Raw genomic sequence first — 23057 nt, 5'->3', positions numbered from 1 at the left:
ATTTTGGCCCAGGGCCTGTCATTCCACTCGGGGCACTGTCCTTCCATGCCCAGGGCAGGTTTCTCAAAATCTGTTCTGCATTTTCACTGCAACTATTCTGCCCTGTAATATTTTTCAATGGAGCCCGTGCAAGTCAATTGGCATTCCTGACTTGCATTATATTAAATGGGTCTTCAGGGTTATCCCTTTCCCCCAATGGGTATTCTTGTCATGACTTTTTGCACATCCTCCTTTAGGAGGCAATGGGAGTCAAAAAGTTGTAATCAAAATTTCACATATTTATTTGAACTGACAACCTAATTTCCAGTATCATTTATATGGTGCCACCCCAATCCTTCAAAAGAAGAGTTGGTTTTTATATGCTGACTTTCTCTACCACTTAAGGAAGAATCAAACCAGCTTACAATCACCTCCCCCTCCCCAAAACAGACACCCTGTGAGGTAGGTGGGGCTGAGAGAGCTGTGACTAGCCCAAGGTCACCCAGCTGGCTTCTTGTAGAGTGGGGAAACAAATCCAGTTCACCAGATTAGCCTCCGCCGCTCATGTGGAGGAGTGAGGAATCAAACCCAGTTCTCCAGATCAGAGTCCACCACTCCAAATCACTGCTCTTAACCGCCACACCACGCTGGCTCTCTTTCTCTACTTGGGAAAGATAACTTGTTTTCTTTACAGTCGCTTGTTTCTTAAATGAAAGGTATTGAGAATGCCCCAGCCTTTTTAAACCCCAAAGTGGAGAGCTGCTGGCACTGTGTGGCGAGAAACTGCACTCTGCGCATGCTCAAAGTCACTCATCAGCGCAACTTCACCTCCAGAGGGAGAGGAGGAGGGATAAACAGTTTGTGGCTGGACCCATGTCCAAATATACACAGCATGAGTCTGGGGCACTTTCACACATGCCAAATAATGCACTTTCAATCCACTTTCAGTACACTTTCAGGATCACTTAAAGAGACACTGTCCTTCAGTGTTACTCCTCTGAAGATGCCTGCCACAGCTGCGGGCGAAACGTCCGGAAAGAAAATACCAAGACCACGGTTACACAACCCGGATAACCTACAAGAACCAATGAACTCTGACCGTGAAAGCCTTCGACAACACTTTAAGGATTGTTTGCAAGTGGATGTTGTCAGTTCACACTGTAAAATCCAGCTTCAAAAGTGCATTGAAAGTGGATTGAAAGTGCATTATTTGGCATGTGTGAAAGTGCTGTGAGAGACTGAGGGCACTTTCATACATGCCAAATAATGCACTTTCAATCCACTTTCAGTACACTTTAATGATCGTTTGCAAGTGGATTTTGCCAGTTCACACAGTAAAATCCAGCTTCAAAGCACATTGAAAGTGCATTATTCGGCAAGTGTGAAAGTGCCCTGGGGGACTGAGGGCACTTTCACACATGCCAAATAATGCACTTCCAATCCACTTCTAGTACACTTGAACGACCGTTGGCAAGCGGCTTTTGCCAGTTCACCCCATAAAATCCAGCCTCAAAGTGCATCGAAAGTGGATCGAAAGCGCATTCGTTGGGCTGTGTGAAAGCGCCCTTGTGTACTCTTGTCGGTCCTTGCCCAGCACCTGTCGTGTTGCCAGCGAAGGACGGAAAGCGCGCGCGCGCCAGCCAGCGTCCAGCAGCGGGCTTGAACTTTGCACGACTTCTGGGCGGCCGGTGCCGCCGCCGCCGCCGCCGCCCGAGCGCGAGCGCACGTCACCCCGCGCCGCAGCCGGGAACGCCCGGCAGGCCATTCCGGGGCTTCCTGCGCGCTCTTGCTGCTGCCGCCGCTGCTGCGGGCGGCCCCTCCTGCCGAGGCGTGAAGGGAGATTCCTCCTTCCCCCCGCCACCTTTTCCCGCCAGACCCCGGGGGAGGGGTGGGGGGAGAGAAAGAGAGAGAGAGAGAAGCGAGCGAGTTCTGGCCGCGGTGGAGGCAAGGGAGGACCCTGAAGAGTTGCAAGGGAGCCGAGAACGGGGGGGGGGGGGTGGCCATAAGACCATAGAAGGTTCTGCGAGGAGGAGAGCCGAAGGGAGGGCGCGCGAGGCTTGGGGGTGGAGCAGAAAATCCCCGGGGGGGGGGCGGAGAAAGGAGGTCGCACAGCTTTTTTGGGGGGGGTCTCCTCGTGCAATTCCCCCCTCCCGCCAAGCAAACTCCGGCGTAAAACGGAAACCAGGTGCTGTTGTCGGGGTCGGGAGGAGCCTGGAGCCCCCTCGCCGGCTCCTTCCCTCCCGCGGCCCGCTTCTGTTTGGTTTCCCCGTCCTCCTCTTCTTCCCCTCCGCGCGATGAGGGAGGGCGGCAGCCACACGTGAAAGCGAGGCGCAACCTCCCCCCCCCCGGGGGTTTGGAGGGCTGGCGGGTGGGAGAGGCCGGCCGGGCCGCTTCGTAATCAGGGGGGAGGTGGGCTTCCCCCCCCTCCTCCCCAAGGTCGCTCTCTTCCCTCCACCCCTTTCCCCCACGCAGCAAGTTGGGAACGTTTCTCCTTCCCGACGCTGACAGGTGCGCCTCCGGGTCGGCGGCCGCTCCCGGCCCCCCGTCCCTTCCGCGATCCCCGGGGGGAAGCCCATCGGAGAGCCCGGCCCGTGCTTTGAACCTCGGGGCGAGAGCGAAACCCCGCAGACGCCGGCGGCGGGGGGGAAGGGAGAGAGAGCCGCGGCGGGGCGCGGAAAAGTTTTGGATGGGGCTCTGCGGGCGCGCGCCTGCTCTTCTCCGCTGCCCGAGCAGGCTCCGTGCGCCTCGCCCCCCAGCGCGTGGCGGCGGCGGCGAAGAGGGCTCGAGCGGCGAGGGCTGCGGCGGGCGGGCGTGAGCGAGAGAGCGAGCGAGAGAGCGAGCGAGCGAGCGAGCCTCCACCCGGCCTGCCAAATGCTCCTCTTCGGGTGCCTCTGGCTGACATTCGCCCTGGTCAGCCCCAGGCAGGGAGCTCGAGCCGAATCCAACCTGAGCGGCAAGTTCCAGTTCGCCAGCGCCAAGGAGCACAACGGTAAGGCGCGTCCCGGCGGGGTGTGTGTGTGTGTGTGTGTGTGTGTTTTTGTTGTGTCTAGGAGACATGCAACGTTGTCGCTGCGGCACCACGCTGGGGAAGGCGGCGTCGCCGAGGAGAGGAGGGTTTCTGCGTCCCCTTCGCTTCTGCGGAACCTCAGGGGCTGGGCTGCCGTGGAGCAGCCCGGCGCAACTTTGCGAGTTCTGCGGGTGTTTTCACGTCTGAGCAAGAAGCTGCTTCCTGCATTGGTTTGCTGGTTTTTTCCCCCCGAGCGGCGCTGTAAAATATCTCATTGAAACGCGCACGCTTTGGGGGGGGGGAGAGGGGGGGCAGGCGTCTTCCTTGGGCAGAGTGAGCTTTCCAAGATTGAAACCGTCGTTAATGAGAGTTGGCAGGTCGGGGCTTCGCCGTGTGTGTGTCACTCCGGGAAACTTGTCTACCTCGTTAACTGGAGCAGGATAGGTAAAAGGGCACCAATTAGGAAACTAGGAGACAGTGAACAGATTAACTCTCCTCCCTCCCCCCCCCAACTCTCTCTCTTTGTGTGTGGTGGTCTCTGGTGTGGCTGGTCTAATCACCCCCCCCCCCCCTTTGTATCTGTCTGGTACTGTGGGTTGATGGAGTAATTTTTATAATTCGTTATAAATTATTTCAGTCCCTGACCAGTATTACAAAGTGTAAACATTAAAACAACGATCGTTCAATGCAACAACAAAAATAGCTGCATGAACATTTGAACTAGTCGAATGGGTTTAAAACTCTGCATCAGCTTTAATATTGTTTTCCCGTGTCTTGCATATCGCTAGGCAGAACTTGGCTACTTGTCTGGATATCCAGTGGTTTGTATCAGCCAACAGATATTCCAGTTTAGCCGTATCAGATTAATCAAGAAGCCCAATTAACACTGGCTGGAGATATTTTAATCTGGCCTCCTTGTAATATGGACATCTCAGAAGCATGTACTAAGTATAACCTCTATTTTGTATGTGTTGGAAACAAGCTAATCTGCATAGGAAATGAGGATTGCTTTCAAGTGTACCTGAAATGTTTACAAAACTCTCAGATGCAAGTTCCCTTGGGCTGTGGGTTGAGCGGAGTTGGAGAAAGACTCCTTTCATACAGAGGGCAGTTTCAGGGTGTGTAATTTGCTTAGCCTCCGAACTCCATATGATTTACATTATTCAGATTTTTAAGTCCTTTGGCCCTTGATCTTCTATTACGAAGTCACTTAAAGCAGTGCTTTGCAAACAGAAATGTTATATGCCACATGAAACCATCGCATGAATGCAGGCTGCCTAAACTTAGGCTATTAAACACCCTGTTTTCCAGTGATGTATGCTAATGTAAGGGGAAAATGTTTTAGTAGTTTCCCCTTAGCTAGAAAGACGTGATTTCATCTAGGCACAAACTAGCCAAACAGGCATAAATAATAATAAGAAAAAAAATCTTTGCAGTAGGAAAAAATGAACACAGTATTGAATAACATGTCAGTTTGAGGAAACACTCAAACTAACAGGAATCCCTGTGATTTTGGAAAATGGTTTTCTTAATATACATTGTATGTTTTGTCTGCTGTTACAAAGCAAACACAGATTTAAATAGCCTCTTACAACTATATGGATCTGCAGAGAGTGCTTCATGCTATTAAGTTTAGCCAGAGAGAGTCATATTGTTACTGGTTGTTCCTAATGTGATGACATATGGCACCTGCAGGCTGCCACAGCTAGTGATCAAAGAGCAGCCTTGGGGATCAATCTCTAACCAGAGCAACTGCAAAGGGCCAGGGGAAAGTGAGTCAGGAACCCCCAGCTGTACTTCCACAGGAAACTATTCAGACTAACCTTTGTCCTCAAGCAGGAAAGCAGCCACCTTGCATGAGGATGGAGAATCTAATCTTCACCCTCAAGGTCCTCTGTGGAGTGGATGTTTAGAGTTTCATATGTTAATCAGTGAGCTGAAAAAAAGTGACATATGCCATAGTCCTACGTAGTAGTACTCCAGCTGGTGTGTGTCTTAAAGTGCTACAGTGTAACCCTAAGCATGCTTACTCAGAAGCAAGTTCAATGGATCTTACTCTGTAAGAAGGTTCAGAATTTCAGCCTTGGTTCTGTTGGGCAGGCAAACATGGTGGCTGAAGTAGTTTGTGGACTGCAGTGTCTGCAATTATATGGTTTGAGATTGAGAACTATAATTGCTTCTTCAGTCTATATGAAACTGTGCACCTATTTACTTTGCAACTAGTTCTTTCTCCAAGGAGTTTCGAGCAGCATTATGTAAATGTGTATACACATCCGTTTTTTCACGTGTAGAAGTGCAGAGTGGTAAGCTGCAGTACTGCAGTCCAAGCTCTGCTCACGACCTGAGTTGGAACCCGACAGAAGTTGGTTTCAGGTAGCCGGCTCAAGGTTGACTCAGCCACGGGATGTGACGTCGCCTCATGGGTCAGGAGTGACCCGGTGCTTGCACAGGGGACCTTTACCTTTTAGAAGGTTATCTGAGAGCATCCTTCTCTAAAGGAGAAAGATTTGACATTTAAAGATGCAGCAAGGTCTAAATGTACAAGAAAGCATGAGAGTGGGAGAACTGCTGGTCAGTAGATGTAGGATAGTCTGTGCCATAGATGGCATTGATAGTTAAAATTTCATTTGGCTCACCTAAATGCAGTTCACTATATAAAAAGTACTGAATTACTGAAGATATAATGGAACCTTAGCATGGAGAGTAATCAAGTGGCATCACAGAATCTTGAATAAACCCAGGTTCAATAAGTGATGTAGAAGAATGCCACCCTTTTAATTGTATTGTCTGTGACTGTTTATATATCTGGTTTACAGGCTACTGTGATTTATACTTCCTACATTTGCCAGTGTGACATACATTCTAATGTAAAAGCTAAACTAAAAGCAATTCTCTTAATGCTTAAATTATTTGGGGATTTCATTTATTCTAGTGGGACTAGTTTTTTAACTTGGCAATTGATGTGATTTTAACTCTCTGAAACTTAAACATAATGTTGGATCCAGCTAACTTTTCTGCTGGTGAAAAAGGGAGTGGGGGTCTCCTTTGGCAAAAAGACTGTGCCAGGGATCCTGCATAGACAAAAATAATGTGGCTGTAACAAGGAGAGGAACTGAATAAGGCTGTTTGAAAATAGCTGGCTGGATCAAACCCATAGTGTGGTTGTTAGGTTAAAACTTGCTGGCAACTTTGAAGCAAGTTGTTATTCACATGATGCAATACTGGCACAACAAAGTTTTCTTCTCTCCGATGCATGCTTACTTATAAATAAGTCCAACGGAGTTTCATTGGATTTGCTTCCCATGAAATGTTCATTGGATTGTTGATTGATCCTATGCCTTGCACTTACTGGCAAACTCCATAGGACTGCAGGTAATATTTAAATACATCTTTATACTAATTGGGTAGCCCATTCCTGGGGGAAGAGTATCTCCATGGCAGCCAGGAGCGGCGCACTCACACTGTCTCTTCAGAGACTTCCTGGCCGCAGCAGAGATTTAAAAAACAAAAAGTAGAAAAAGAAAATACACCCCATTGAGAACAGTGAGGCTATGACACCAAAAAAGGTGTTGTAGCAATGCCGCTGTGTGAGGGGGCATTCCCTGGGCAAGAGGGGTTAAGAGGCTGACTAGCATCAGCTCTGCCCCTGGGAACGCCCTGGGAACACCTCATTCATGCCAGCACAGGTATTCTCTTCTGGGATTTAGTTCCCAGGGTGGCTGAGCTGGCGGTGAGGGCCGGTGGAGCTCCATGGCTCCCGGGCACCAGCATGTTTGCCCCCGCACTGGCGAAGGTGCAACTTTATTCCATGATAAAGTGGCACCTATAATGACGCAGGGTCACAACAACTCCTAAAGAGCTTGCCCCCCCCCCCAAATTCAGGAATGGGCTCAAAGTGTGTCATTATTCCCATATAGCAGATGAGGGAGTTTAGCTCGAGGAACATATAGCTCACATAAGGCTTTCTAGTGGGTTCTTGGCACAGATTATATATGAACTTGAAACTTCCTAATCTGTAGCTCACTTCAAACAGGGCTATTTCAAGTTTATATATGAACTTGAAACTTCCTAATCTGTAGCTCACTTCAAACAGGGCTATTTTAGTAACTGAGACAGTTTACTAGTTAACTAGCCATTTTATATTATTTTAGGTTTCTGAAATGGCTACTAACTACTAGTTTAAGTTGCTCAGTCTGCAAATATTAGATATTAAGTTCCACGCATAGATAAGTACTTTTAAGGAATCATAACTTTTCCCAGGTATGTATGTCTTTTTAAGCCTTGCCTCAGAAGTCTTATCAGAAACAATATTTTTTTTCATAGCAACTTTTTTCAGATGATTAGCAGTATGAGAATGTGTGGATGTTACCAGTTCCTGCCAGGAAGTCAGACTGATAGGTGTTTGAGGCCTGTGTATTTGCTTTGGAAAACAGCATAGTACATCTGTTTAAGCACTCTAGTGGGTATCTAGTAGACATTTTATCATAATGCTCTCATGTAAGTTCTTCTTGCTTGATAATGTAGCTTTATTGTGGGTCAGTAATAATAGTTATTACTGACCATGAGAAAAGGTAAATGGCTAAATTGAAAGCAAAGGGGAAGCCCTGATCAGAAAAAAGAGGTTACCTGAATTTAGATTTCTCATGACCTTTTTCATTTTAGCACTGACTTTTTTGATCTTCTAGTTTTTTTAAAAATATGAATGTCCTGGTAGTGGTATTCATGACATTGAAGTACAAGTTGGAAACATTTGAAGGATTTTATTTCACGGTCATCTTAAACGGCATGAGTAGGCTTAAAACCATTGTGGTATTTTGATTGTCGATGTTCAGATTGTATTCAAACTGTAAGGTGGCAGTCCTGAACACATAGCACATTCCTAGGAACTCTTTCCTGGGAGTAAGCCCCATTGAATTTACCTGAGTAGGATTCTGACCTTCATAATAGGATGGCATTGTAAATAGCTAAAAGTAGTCCAGTTGTGGCCAGGATTGCAGGTGACAGCATTATATCCTGTTGATAGATAAGAGAGGTAGTTCATTATATTATACCTTTTACTGGATAATACTATACCTTTGTTGGAGAGGCTATGCAAATGTTAATTTTAAAAAATCTTCAGAAAACAAATAAAAGTAGCAGAAAGCTTTCATACTTGGGACAACAAGGCACTGCTAGAAAAAAAGTTATGTTACAGTATGGTAGTAACAGTTGTTTCTCATCTTTTCCCACTATCTGGGAATAATACAGTCAAAGTAAATCATGAAGTTCTATTAATTTGAATGGGAATTAGTTAAATGTATGTTTGATTTCCCTCCACTGAAATCAATGGGACTGAAAAGTAATTTTAGCTGGATTATGTTCTCTCGTTAAAGGGGCTGTCTCTAATGCAAATGGACAAATAAATACTAGGAGTGCTACATCAAAATGGTGATGCATTTTGATAGCATCTTCCAACGAGCACTTCCAGTAAAGCACTTTATTTCTTAACTGTTCCATCTTGATTGATCTCCAGGTTGCCAGATCTCCAGGTTAGCTTTGTTCTCATAGTGGGATGAAAAGTAATGGCTATAGCAGATTTTGTGTGTGAAAAAGCATTGAGCAATTTCTGCCTATAGAACAATTTTGCCTAGCAGGATAAAAAGATGCATGGTGCCCTGTACTTTGCAGGCCGGCTCAGTGAGATCTTCTGTGGAGCACTGCTCTCAGATCTAGACAGCAAGGTTTGGAGTATTGATAGGTGCTGGCAACCTGGAGCCTTGAACTGAAGACAAGGCGCTGACAGGCTTGGGCCTAGTGAACTGGTTGACCCAGCAAGGCAACCTTCCTAAGCCTTGGTTTAAATAGGCTGGGAAGTAATCAGGCTCACCTGCCCTGGTGGCAGGTGTTGAGCTCCTGCAGCTGCACTGTGCTTAGGCCTGGATCCTGTGAAGAATTGTTGTTTGCATTCTTGGGCTCTGGGATAAGGTTGCATGCAGCCAGTCGAGCACTTCTCCTCCTTTGGGATACCTTGGCATGGGCCTTCTGTTGTTACCACTCCTGCAAAATGAGAGTGTCCCCTGGGGGGGCGGAGGCTGTGGGCCTGGGTCCTGCCCAGGAGAGGCCTGGTGACTATTTCAGGGGCTGGTGGCAAGGCCTCCGTTGCAGGCTTCTGGGACTCCTGTCAGCAGGTACCTCAGCCATATTAGGCTCTCCCTGATCCTGCTGATCTTCTGCTGCTGGTAGCCGTGGCTTCTTAGGCTTTTCCTTTGCTGACACCAAGTTGGAGTGACTGTCTTCCAGTAAAGTGTACACTCTTCAGGGTCTTCCGGCAGTAACTTAAACACTGAGTTACCATTGCCCAAAAATTAATAGCTTCATCATCAAGAAGAAAAAGAGTTGTTTTTTATATGCTGACCTTCACCACCACTTAAGGAAGAATCAAACCAGCTTACAATCACCTTCCATTCCCCTCCCCACAAAGCCCTGTGAGGTAGGCAGGGCTGAGAGAGTGTGACTAGCCCAAGGTCACCCAGCTGGCTTCATGTGTAGGAGTGGGGAAACAAATCCAGTTCACCAGATTAGCCTCCGCTGCTCATGTGGGGAATCAAACCTGCTTCTCCAGATCAGAGTCCCCTGCTCCAAACCACTACTCTTAACCACTATACCACAGTAGCTCTCCAGTTCCAGCAGCAAACTCACAAATAGTTCCAGCGACAAACTCAGAAGAAGCTGCTATTGCGATTTCTTTTTATTCTTCTGTTGTAACTTCAAGGACTAGGAGGGTCTAAAGAAAAGGAGTTGTCAGTGGCTTGGGGTTATGTTTCTAAAACCAAATGAATTATATGCAGTGAAGACATAAAGAACCTGCTGGGAGAATTTGATGTTTCAGTTCTGTTTCCTAATCTGGAATTGTAGCTATCTGCAGAGAATGTGGCTATGAATTGGTTTTTTGTCATTTCAGTCGCTATTATGAAATCCTCATCTTATCTATGGGCTTTGAATATTATCGTTCAGAGATGTATTACATCATGAAGCAGCAGAAATAGTTATGTCATGGTTGTGCATGTGCCTTTTTCATGTGGAATAGTTAAAGTATTATAAGAAGGAAAATAGTTTGGCATAAAAATGTGAAATAACAGGAGGATCCATTCATAGAATCTACAACTAGAGGACAATCTTCTGATGGGACTTTAATGGAGTTGATTACCCTCAGATCCCTAGGTAATGTTACATAGTTTGGCTTCTGTTAACTTTCTCTATAGTGCACAATTGTAAAATTATTCTCTAGCGTCATAACTTCAGGGGCTACTATATTATTCAGATGTACTTTGGGCTACAGGGAAATTTACTTCCAAAAATGCTGGGAAGGGTTCTAATGTTTCAAACGAAGAGATTCATTATGTTGCTTCCTCACCCCAGGAACCTCTGGTGCTATTGAAATCTGTCTTTCACCCATTTAATTTGTTTGTTAAATCTTTCTTGCTGCCTTAAAACTGTTATTGCCGAATTTTTCCATCATGCCCTGAAACTTTTATTTACTTCAAATCCAGCATGATGAAGAATTCTTGTGAACTCAGAAGACTGTGCTCAGTATTTTATGCTATTTTGGTTGATTTTAATGCAAAGATTTTGTGCCCTTGTTTCTGTATTTTATTTTCTATGGATGAATACAGCTACCTTCAGCCATCAGTTTTGGAGTCATTTAAAAATAATCTGACACAGTATGGGGGCGGGGGGTGGGCTCCCAGGGTAAACTCAAAGGCTCTAATCAAGAAATTTTAGAGGCAATCCTCAGTTTGAAATATATGACAGATCAGAGACTGCATTTAAGTATGAAAGTTAATTCACATTATGTAATCTATACTACACAATAGAGGTAATGTTTCTCTTTTGTAATCTACAGTCTATGGAAACCTCAGACTCTTTTTTTATGTAAGCCTCCTTCGGTGGTGGAGAGGAATAAAAGCTCAGAAGTTTCCCTTGAATGCCAGAATGTTAAATGCTGTCATAAAAATAATAAACCACCTGACAGAATGTGACCATAACACATATGCACACCAAAACTCCAGTAACCCCTGTCTTACTTCCACTGATCTGTATCAGATTGTTCAGAGCCTATCAAAATGCCACAGGCATTTTTTTTGTCTGTCATCAGCTTTCTTCAGAAAAACTTTCCCACTGTTTACCTCAGAGGGTGAAATCTACTGGGCATGTGTGACTCCAGTGCATTTTCCACATGCTTCTTAAAGATTTAAAGAATGTTAATTATATATAAAGAAGTGGGAACCCATAGTACTTGTGAGGAGTTTCCTTCCCTCTCTTAGCCATGGCTCCTTTCCCCTCTTAGATGTGGCTCCTACACTCCAACCGTTGCTATCACTGTGGCTCCTGCCCCCCCCCATTGCCTCTGCCACCAGCGAGCCCAGTATAGCTTGGGCTTCCACTCCCCTCTGCTGCCAGCGAGTCCTGTGTGGATCCCAGCCTCTGCCACCGGGTCCACTGCTGCTCTTGCCCCTCCCGCCCTCGCAGTCACTGCTGGGTTCACCATGGCTCCCACCCCACATTGTGGCCTCTGCATAGCTCCTGGCCTCTGCTGCTTGGTCTACCACAGCTCCCAACCCCAGCACCATTGCTCCCACTGCCTGCGAGCCTGGCGCAGCTCCAGGCCTCCGCTGCCAGGCCCACTCCTGCTTGCTTATTGCTACAGTTGCCGCCAGGCCCAGCTCAGCTTCCCTCACCACTGTCACCAGTGGTGGAAAGTTCGTTGTCTACTCATGCACAAGCAATGCTTCTAATGTATATTTTAAATGTTTTCAGTTTTTTCTGCAAACCTGGGGAGCCCCCTGAGTTTGCAAAACTCTCTGTTTTTAGTCATCGTGGGCCCAATCTGCAGATAAAAGTATCTGTAGATTGGCCCACGCCCTGACCTGGATGGCCCAGGCTGGCCTGATATCGTCAGATCTTAGAAGCTAAGCAGGGTCAGCCCTGGTTAGTATTTGGATGGGAGACCACCAAGGAATACCAGGGTTGCTGTGCAGAGGGAGGCACTGGCAAACCACCTCTGTTAGTCTCTTGCCATGAAACCCCCCAAAAAGGGGTCGCCATAAGTTGGCTGCGACTTGAAGGCACTTTACACAGATTGGCCAACACTTTACTATTAGATATAGGTGACGTATGTATTTATTTTGACATCAGGCTTAAATAAACATGATTGGTAACTTGATCTGTCAGAAGTATAGCTAGTTTTGTGGAATGGTGTCCTGAATGTTTTGCTCAGGTTAAAGTAATAATGATACTACGCTATTAAAACCAAATTCAATTTTTGTGTTTTTTATTTTAATGAAAAGCTTATCTAAGATGATGGTGCCAAAATTTTGAGCATGACTGGTTTTTGGAACTTTTCATAGGCTTGTGTGGTTATTTTTTTAGAGCAGAAATATAAAATATAAAGCTTGGTTCATTAGTAACGGTAGGCGGAAATGCCATTGGAAAGAACCTATTAGTATAGATTCTTCTTGGAGGTTTAAATAAAACTTCAAAGGAAAGAAATATAGCAGTATGAATTATTTTTTATATAATACTCATGTACGTTTCTGGAAAATATAATGCAATTAAAATGAAAGGAATGTGTTTGTTGAAAGTCAAATGTCAATTTAGAACCTTTTAAAGCAACATTAATGCAATTTAAATCTTGCCAACAAGTGATTGGGCTCGTAGTGGGTGGCATAAATTTTTCCTACATTCATAAAATGTGGAAAATGTCATCTCAAAAAGAAGCATTGATGATACAAAGTTTGTTTTTATTCTAGCTTTTCTATTTAGTTTCAAGACATTTGTTCAACACTTAAAAAAAGCAAAGTTACCTTATAACTGTGACTGCATTAAATGCCCAATGGAGTACTACATTTTAAACTATTTTATAAATGCAAAACTCAATTAATCCTGCCAGTATTATTACTATAATAAAACTTTGGTCATGTGGGAAAACCTGCTTTGGGAAAACCTGCACTGCTTAGGAGCCTCTGTGCATAGGAACTTCCTTTTAAAACAGGCGAGTACATTTCCCACAAGGAGAATGTGAAAAGTTGTAAACTCACAGTTGTCATTTATTTATTTATTTATCGTATATACTCGGGTATAAGCCGACCCGAGTATAAGCCGACCCCCACAAATTTGAGGCCAGAAAAGGGAATTATTGACCCGCGTATAAGCCGAGGGTCAATAAGAAATTCCCTTTACCGGTAATGCTGTGCTCTAAAATGGCGGCCGCCATTTTAGAGCGCAGGGATGATCTCGCCCCTGCCCCAGGTCGCCCTCCCGCTGGCATCCCGGGCCCTCCCGACCCACCCCGACCCCAGTGCCATCCAAGAGGGGGAGGGGGAAGAGCCCCTGAACCCCCTACTCACCGGGAGAGGCGGTGAATTGGCGGCAGCGGCGCGGCCTTTCTGCGCCTGCAGGAGGCCCCCCCAGGCCGCTGCCGGCCGGGGAAAGCCGCGTGGGCCCTGCGGCGATGGCGGCGGTGACTGCGGTAAGTTCCCCCCTCCCTCCTCCCTCCTCCTCCCCCTCCCTCCTCTACTGTATTGACCCGAGTTTGGCTTTTTCAGCCCTTTTTTGGGGCTGAAAAACTCAGCTTATACGCGAGTATATACGGTATTTCACTTATACTCTCCTGTCGCCATTGGGGACCCAAGTGAGTTTACATCATTCTTCTTGCCTCCATTTTATCCTCACAACAGCCTTGTGAATAGGTAAGGTTGAGAATGTGTGACTATCCCAAGGCTAACCATCAGTCAGGGTGGAGATTCAAACCTGAGTCTCCCAAATCCTAGTCCAGCACTCTAACTACAACACCATGCTTTGCTTTCAAAAATAATTGCTTAGTAGTTTAAATCTTTCATTTTGTTTGGGCATTTTTCACTCATCAGTTTCATTGGCTACAAAAGGTAGACGCTGATTAGGCCAGATGCCGGAGGTAACAGCCACCCATTGATCATTTGTGGGCTTGATGAAATGGAAGTATCAACAGGCAGATGTGTAGAAAATTGTATATGAAAACATTCAGTAATTCCTTCCCTTGTTTACATTCTGAAATGGTATATCCCAATACTAAAATACATCATGTGGAAGTTTAGTGGTGCCTGAAGAGATTATTTGCTTATCTCAAGGACTGCAGTGGCCTCCTTTAGCTCTCCTTTGCTAGGTCCACAGCTTCAATGGGAAGCCATATTTTAAATGAGAAACACACATGATAACAGATTAGTTCTGTAACTGATATCCTGGCTTCAGAAGCTGCTTTTTGCCAACAAGCTAAATTAATGGTAGTTCCAAATACTCCCCATCTTTGAATCATTTGGCACTTATCAAAAAGATGGAGCCCATTGCATAAAATATGAAGTCTGGAATAACATAAATTGTTTTACATGATCATTGAATAGTTCTGACATATTCTTTGGACATAGTTGTAGAACAGTTGCTCCAATAATCCTGCACAGTTAAATCTCTTGGACTTTAGACATATCCTAAACTCAGAGGAAGTAGAGGAAAATAAGTTTTCTTAAAGAGATTGGGGTGAATAAGACATGAAATAATGGATACTATTATTGGAGCTGGAAAAAATATTTTGTTCTTTCACCTCCAGCCATGTTTTTGTAACAGGTACTTTTGTTAGGAGGCAACTGTTGAGAATAGTGTTTTAATTATCTCTGTTGATGGATGGTATTTACTAATTACTTGGCAAATCTAAGGGGGCAGTTTACAGCCGATTCACTGACATAATAAAACTGAAGTTAAAGGATCCATGTACATATGAGTAGAGTCTCCCAATTCGGCTCAGTTTTTGAGGAGGGCTGTGGCTCAGTGGTAGAGTGTCTACTTCGCATGCAGAAGGTCTCAGCTTCAATCCTGACATCTCCAGTTAAAAGGATCAGGTCATGTGAAGGAGTTCTACCTAAGACCCTGGAGAGCTGTCACCAGCCAGTGTAGACACAACTGACCTGGATAGATCAGTAGTCTGACTAAGGAAGGTTGGTTGAGGTGTGTGTGTGTGCTTGCATTCCCTCCATTATTCTGTGGTTCCATTATGCCTTGTGTTCTTCTGTGTTTCTGGCAAGAGGGTACGGCAGCCCTGGAGCAAGTTGAGCCAAGTGACTTCTGAAGTCCTGGCAGGGCTGTGGTGTCTGCTTGACTCAGCTTGATCCTGGCTGCTGGTGGCCTTCTAGAGGAGCAGCCCACTGGGGAACTTTTCCAAGAAAGTTAAAGGCCTAAATCATCCCAGTCCCTTTGTATGCCAAAAAAAAAAAAAAGACCAAAAAGTTAAAAATGCATCCTTCTGGTACTTAGAAGAATTACTTTTCGTATTCTTGTATTGTGCAAATGTATTCTTCTGCTGTATACACTGAAACAATGGGCACATCACAGGTTAGCTTTTAAGAGGTTTATTTTCTTTTGTTTATATTATTCCTGCATTTTGATACACAGCTCCAGATTTCACAATATAGGGTTCATTCCAGTAAATATTACTGATAATAAGGAATCTAAACATTTGGAGAGTAAGTTAAGCATAAGAGAATTTCACTAATATTTATCATATGGCCCTCCTTGAGCTTTCAGTGGCTGGCATCCAGAGCAACTTGTTCTTATAGCTGCCTTTTGAACCTAGGATTAACCTGATCTTCAGGGATGTATTTTCTGGTGGTTGCCTCTAGAAGCAGGAAACTGAGTGACAGTCTGCGGCTTCTTGGATTTTAGCCATAGTGTTTAAACAGAAAGGAGCACTCTTTACAGTAGACAAACTCTTTTAGTGACAAAAGGAGCAGGAAATGCTTTTGATGTGTGAGTGGAGGTATTTTTAAATCTGCAAATATTGTTTGAAGTATTTCACCGGTAGTGGTAAATCATATGAAGCCACTTCCACCAGAAAAGAGCTTGTTCAACTCGGTTGTGGTTCTGGAGCTCATTCAAACACTTCAGAACAAAATAAGGAATGGATGTAATAACTTCTTTATGGAAAAAACTATAAAAAGCTGCAGGGTCATGTAAACAAATTGGGTCATTAACTAGATGTTTAAGTGATGGATTTGGAATCTTAACTCAAGTCTGGTTACTTTACAGCTGCTTTGATTACATTTTACTTGTGTAATAAGGTTTAGAATAATTTTTCTTTCAGTCTTAAGATGAAGAGTGACCAATATATGAAGTGTTAATGTTTTAATTGTACTACAACAGACTACTGTGAAGAGCAAATTAGTCCAAGGATTGTGGTATTTTTGCAATTTTCTAAACAAATTGATAGTTAGTGTTTTGGCAGCATTATGAATTCCGGGGTGGGGGGGGGATCCCCTGAAGTCTGAAAAATTGAGGTAACTCAGGAAATGGTAATATTCAGTCTATTTAAACCTTGAATCACTTTTGCTGGACCACAAACATTAACTTACATTCAATGATGAAAATATAAATACCTCTGTTTTCAAAGGAAAAAAAGAAAGCATTGAGTGTGTGAGTAGTCTTAAAATACGAAAAAGTTAGTTAAAGGATAAGGCATGCATGTCATTGACTTTTGTTTAATTGAGCTCTGCCCTACAGAATGAGTTCTATGGGGACAGTTCTCAGCCTCTGTGTTTAAAGAAATTAGAATAGACTTAAGGGGAGATTATTCACCAGTTTATTACATGGGCTATAGCTAGCAGAAGAGCATGCATTTTCTCAGCTGTTTTTCAACCAGCACCCTGAATCAAGAGAGAAAGATTAGGGAACTGTAGCACTTGCCTTTGGCAAAATATTGTGGCTTTGAATGATGTGAAAGTAGGAGATGCTTTCTTGAAGGATAAGTGTACCTTCCAAAAGATAAAGGCTGCTGCTACTCAAGTACAACAGTAGTTTGGGGGGGGGGGGGAATGTTTTCCATTTAGGAAAACTAGAATTTGAGTCCTGCAGTTTTTTGAACACTTGAATAGTCTCAGCATAGCAGTTCCTAGGCCAAAGTCAGGAAGAGGCCTATTGCACTATATATTACAATTGAATTTTGTGTGTGTATTGAGAAGCCATATGAGAAGTAAATGTCTTCATAAATATCAGGAAAAACTAGAGTATACTTAAGCAACACTAAATCCCACCAAGAGTTATTAAAACAAGTTCAGCATAAATCAGCAAGTGATCTTGAAGCTGAAGTCTTGAAAGTACAACTGGGTTTGTAGGTTTAAAGGTGTGGCTTCATCCATTGAGGCTGTTCCTTTCCCCCTTCTGCAAATAAGAGATGGAGACAGAATTAACAAGGTCAGTAATTCATTTGACTGACTTTGCATTTCTGTGCAAATTCGTTCCTGAGCTCTAAGTCTAACAGCACTTAAAATCCTATACAAATACCAATTTAAACACTATGCAAATGCTTCTCAGGGACAGGACAAAGTCTAGAGATGTGAGGGAAAAAGCCTGATTTGAAGGTGCTTATTTTTTTTTAGCAGAAAAACTGGACTTTTGGGGGAGCACTGATGCTCTAATGAATATTTTATCTTTTGGAATTAATGCAATGCTTTTAAAGAGATGGTTTTACTCACTCAAAATGTATATCATGAAGATTGTTTTACATACAATATTTACTCGGTTGCATCCCTAGGCTTTCCCCTAAGTATTCCATTAAAAATAGGGGGTTGTCTTACATTCATATACAAGTAATGGTTATGTCCAATAATAATTTTTACATATAACACTTTTAAGAGTGTCATCATCTTTTCAAGTAAATATGGTAAAAATAAACAACATTAGATAATAATTGCTTGGATTCAGTGGAACAGTTGAGATGGAAGGATTTTGCCCATAGGCTACAACTGTCTCACCTTTCCTTTCCTGCTATAGCCCCAAGTGACCTCAGAAATATTGTTGCTTTTGGTGGGAATTTTTGGCTGAAGGAAGAGACCAGGGAAAGTTGTGTCTCATGGGCAGAAATCCTTTCAAACATGGGCATGCTCCATTGGGTATCGTAGATAAGTGATCTTTGATTAAATCCCTGACGACATGTCCTGGCACCCACTTGCTTCTTCCCAAAGCAGAGTGCTAATCCTGGTTTTCCTCTATCTCAGTAGAGCAGGAGGTGCTTTAGAGGCAAGATCTTTGTGTCTGTAAAGAGTAACCATTTGGAAATGGTTTGTTCCCTCCAGCATTGGCAGATGTTTGGTCTGGAGCATCCCAACATTTTGTGATCAGCTCCAGCCCCTCATATCCATTTTGAGACTGTGCCCACCACTTGTTCTCAATTCCAAACGTTTTCACAGACTCAACAAGGTTGGGGACCTCTGTACCCAATTAATATATTATAACATGTTTAGTAATACACTACTAAATAGTTTGATGGTTGCAATGTTACAAAAGTTAGCTTGACATCTAATTTTTTTTTGCTATTCCTATTGTGGCTGTATAATGCAGGGGTCCATGACCATTTTGAACCTGTGGGCACCTTTGGGATCCTGACACAGGGTGGTGGGTAAAACAACAAAATGGCTGCTGCAGGAGGTGGGGCAAACCACAGAATGTCAGGCAGTGAGGTTATGCATAACTCTAGTAGTAACTCTTCAGCGTTTAAGGCAAAAGCCCTGCTTGACAGGTTGTGTTTTCTTTTAATGAACTGTTTGGAAATATTTTATTGCTTACACACAGCTTACTTTCAGTCACACAGTGAAGATCCTTGTGCTATGGTGGTAGCTGCTGCTGAAAGCAACTGGGCCGGCACCATGGTGTCCATTTGTACCATGCTGGGGACCCCTGGTATAATCTTTTTTGTTTAAAAAACAAACACACCAAAAACTTCCTTTTATTTGCTTCAAAATCTGTGTTTTCTGTTTTCAGCTTTCCCTCCCCTTCCTACATTTCAGATGACAAGATATATGTATTAATAAAAGCTGCAGCATTTTGCAGTGTTCCCTCTTTAGTACTGGGTATTTCCACAGTTTATTTGTAGAAAATGAAGGCATTTACTTGTAAATTTCACAAAAAAGCCACACAGTGCACTTTTGTGTTCACTGTTATTAATTCTGCAAAATAAATAAAACATGTGTTGTTCAAGAAGGAAAATAAATGTAGGTTTCATAAGTTACTATTGCATACACTTTAACTTCTCTCAGTTTCCACCCAGTTTTTTTTCTTCTGTGGCTTCAGATTTTTTGGAACCTGCATCTCTACCAAGGTTGAGATACAGGCACAATGGAAAAGTATTTCGTTACTGTGTCTTTTCCCTTTGGGCTAAGGCAGGGGTGGGGAACGTCAGACCCGGGGGCTGTTTAAGGCCCGCAAAATCATTTGGTCTGGCCCTTCGTGGGTCCTGGCAGATCTCTAGCTCAGAAAGACCTAGGACTGGCAATCCGCCCTCTCCCGCGGACAGGAATAGCCTCTATTCAAGGCCGATGTGAGTTTGTTTTGCTGAGAAAAGGAACCTTTTTTCCCCCTTGCAGAAGTGTCCTTAGCTATGGAGCTGCTAGGACCACCCAAGAAATTGTGTGAACCCTTTCCCACCTGGGCTGTGGAGAAACGTATTCCCTCTGTACTACAAGAGAGCTGGGGGTGGACGTGGTGACAATGGAGAGGTGAAAGAGGGCAGGGCCAGAATGTGCGGGTGGGGGGAGGCGAGTTCTTAGTCAGTGTGTCCTCATTTCACCCCTGCAGGCAGAGCAGGAGCCGGCTGTAGAATCCAGCCCCGCCATGCGGAGCAGGAGCAACTCCGGCATGTGGCTGGACAGCTACGCCCAGCTGGTGCAGCAGACTATCCTGTGCCACCAGGTGGGTGAGCCTCCCAGCGGTTGGATGCCTGCCTGCTTGCCCGTGCTGGGTGTGTGTGTGTCATCTGGGGCAGCTGACTGCTTGGGGCTTGGTTGGCTAATTTTTAAGTTGATAATTTTGTATGGCCCGTGAATGATGTTATAAATATCCAAATGGTCCTTGGCGGAAAAAAGGTTCCCCACCCCTGGGCTAAGGGGTGGCAGTTGAAAGCTAGAGGGTTCCCAATTAGGACAAGATCCAGGCCATGTATGGGGAAGATAAAGCCAATCATCCTGGTGACTTACCCTGATTCTCTCTTGCTTATGGCTTGGAGGAAGGATGTTAGAGCACTCTGTTGGTCTATTAGGAGGCAACAGTAATAATTCCATACAATTGCCTCTTTTCCTTGGGCTGCTGTTGTTTCTTGTTTCACCTACTCTTATTATTTAGATGTTGAGTTTTCTGTTTGAACAACAGTGAATGTATGCACAGATCTATTCATGTATGATTTTTAGTTTTATTTTTTTAGGTGTTCCTGATGTTTATGACAAGGATCAACATCATGATCGTAACACTATCTTAGTCTTTAATATCACCCCATCATTTCAAATGAAGCAAACTGTGTTTAATACGTGTTACATCCAAACAGTTATGATAATCCCCCCAACCATGCAAGGTTTGAAGAGATGCCAAGAGGAAGGCATTTTGGCTGAAATAGTAAAACCTTGGTTACTTCCCATCCTGGAAGTTGGTTTACTCTCTTTTAAAAGTAGAAGGTTATGTATACTTCACCAGGCCTGCTTCTTGGAAAAAGCTGGCAGAAAAATCATTAAATTGAATGAAATATTGTAAAATAACAAAACTTTCAACCATGTATTCATGTAATCTCTTATGCAAGTGTAGCATTGATTTGAATAGTGCAGTATGCAAGCCCTTGCCTCATGGATTTTGGCTGTAGTAACTTCTGGGACGTATGGATACATTTTGAAGCTGACTTGTGAAGGATTTCTGAGTTTCCCCGTTCACCCCTCCCAAATGTTTTTTCCTGTTTGGAACATGATGCAGTTGCCTATGTGAAGCCAGTTATGTCCAGGTCTGGTCAGTGCCTGAATAGGAGACCTCCTGGGAATTCCATGTAAGCCACCTTGAGTTACATGATCTTTATTTTATTTAATAAAATCACAAATCATTGGAATCAGCGCAGCTCTATTTTTTTTTATCAGAGAAGTTGGCTCAGATTACATAAATTCTGGTCTGAGAGTATGCAGCTCATGCTAAGCAATGTTGTGTTTATGAGGGTGGATGAACAATATTTCCCATAATTGTAGAAAATGTGATGATATGGCTGCTGCCATTTTCATAAAGGCAGTTTTTAGTATCCTCCAATGTTGCCTATTCTGGCTTCTTCCTTTAGTTCATGGCTCCTCCTCTGTTAGGTTATAAAATATACATTGTAATGCCTTTTCTTGATTTTTATGCTAAAATGATTCTACTTTTTGGGTGAAACATGTTCATACAATGTTACTTTACTAAACTATAATACGATGAAATGAGATTCATAATTATTTGGTAAGTTGATGAGTTGTAGTTGAACTGAAGCAATTTGTTTACCTAATGAACACTGTCCCAAAGAATCATTAAGTGTCTGAAAACATGTCCTCTTGACATCATCAAAAGTAAATAAGGACATTAGTTGATGGAAAAGTAAACTGAGAAGAAAGTTATGGGAGGTAGCTGTTCTGGGACACCTTAATGGGCAAACTTATGGAAAGAAGCATTTCATAAAATGAAATAGAATTGTGATGGAAAGGGGAATGTCCTTAACATCTTGTAGGTTATAGCATTCTCAGTCTCCTACTGCAAAACACATGAATCAAAAGATGTCAGGGATGAGGAGAATACTTTGAGAAATATCAGTGTTTGGAGTTAGAATTGGGTTTCTAGCTTAACATATTTTACTAGTGTATGCCTGGATTGTTTGAAAACAAATAAACACAAGTCCTTGAAAACATGTTTTTCTGTTTGTTAAAAAAGTGACAAATATATTGTGTACTTGCTAGGTTGAGAAATGAGCAGTTTATGACTGATAGGTCAGAAAGTTGAAATACAGAATTTCTTAAGACCACAGAGTTTACTTGCGAAGTTTGGGGCGGGGGCGGGGCAGGAAGCCTCAAATGCCAGGAAGGAATTGATGCATCATGTTTCCCTAAAAGGTCGTGTAATATCCAACCACATTAAGAGAGTAATTATGGGGGAAAGCATTTATTACCAAACACTCAATATTTATATGAGAAATATCATGACTGGAGAGAGGTGATGTATTAAGTTCTCGCTACAGAAAAGATATAAAAAGTCCAGTTTTTGAAGGGAAAAAAATTGGCTACAGCATTGCATATGTGTTTGTTTCATTTGTATCCCACTCTTCATTAAGGATCTCAGATTAGTGTGCTGGGTTCTCCACATCTCCATTTTATGCTTGCAACAAACCTGTACAGTAGGTAAGGCTGAGAGAGACTGACCAGGTAAGGTCCCCCTTTGAGATTTGTTAAGTGGAATTTGAGCCTGGGCTTCCCAATACAGTCCAACACTCTAACCATTGCACCCCCTTGTTAAAGTCTTTCATTTCCTTAACAGGGAGGAGGGTAGCCAGAAGCTCTGGTAGGGTTGTTATTTGACAGTTCTGGGCCTGGGGAAGCTGGCAGTCGGCAGCCAGTTTGGAAGAAAAGCTGGTAGATAATGTTTTGCCAGTTGGGCCTGATCTTCAGTTAGATTGCAGCTGCTTGGGTTGGACAAGTTGGCTGACCTTGCCCTTGCCAAATAAGTAGCTGTTAAAGTTGCAGCGAGTTGAGCGGAAAATGCAGAACAATTTAGCGGGGATGTAGAGGGAAGATCTACACCTCTTACAAGCAATATATTAGCTGACAAGAAGAATTGCTTTCTTCTCTGCATGCCACCCCACATCCTCTCATCTGCCAAGCAAATTAAAAAAAAAAGCCTCTGTCCAGCCCCACAAATGCTAGGTCTGCTTTTTTTGTGGACTCCCAGGCTGTTTCCTCAGGCTTGACACCCTTCTCAGATCATCCCAGGCTTGGAAAAGTTTTCTGATCATCCTTTGTTTTGTTTTATTTTTACCAAAAAGCGAGCTACCATTTTTACACACAGGCAGAGGCTCAAATGAATCTGCCCACTGTCTTCATTGCCCTGTTCTTCTGCCACAGGCACCCTGGTCCAGCTTGGTACAGACCCCTTAGGTCCTGCTGTGGGCTGATGATGGGACAAATGGATCTGTAGCTGTCAGTCAAGCAAATATATAACTCTTGGCCAGAGATGCAGGTTTTATGGAAAAAAA

General features: G+C 43.7%; 1 protein-coding gene across 1 annotated transcript in view; it reads left to right on the top strand.

The window, feature by feature from the left end:
- The first annotated feature begins 2836 nt into the window (after positions 1-2836).
- The window catches only part of PDGFC (platelet derived growth factor C), a 162857-nt gene continuing 142636 nt past the window's right edge, over positions 2837-23057 (top strand). Inside the window, exon 1 of the mRNA XM_056855565.1 lies at positions 2837-2968. Coding sequence (XP_056711543.1) covers positions 2851-2968 — 118 coding nt within the window. The 5' untranslated portion in view covers positions 2837-2850. The remainder of the gene's footprint in view (positions 2969-23057) is intronic.

The sequence above is a fragment of the Euleptes europaea genome, chromosome 9 (genome assembly GCF_029931775.1).
Source record: "Euleptes europaea isolate rEulEur1 chromosome 9, rEulEur1.hap1, whole genome shotgun sequence".
Taxonomy (NCBI): Eukaryota; Metazoa; Chordata; class Lepidosauria; order Squamata; family Sphaerodactylidae; genus Euleptes; species Euleptes europaea.
This window is presented reverse-complemented; position numbering and strand designations above follow the sequence as displayed.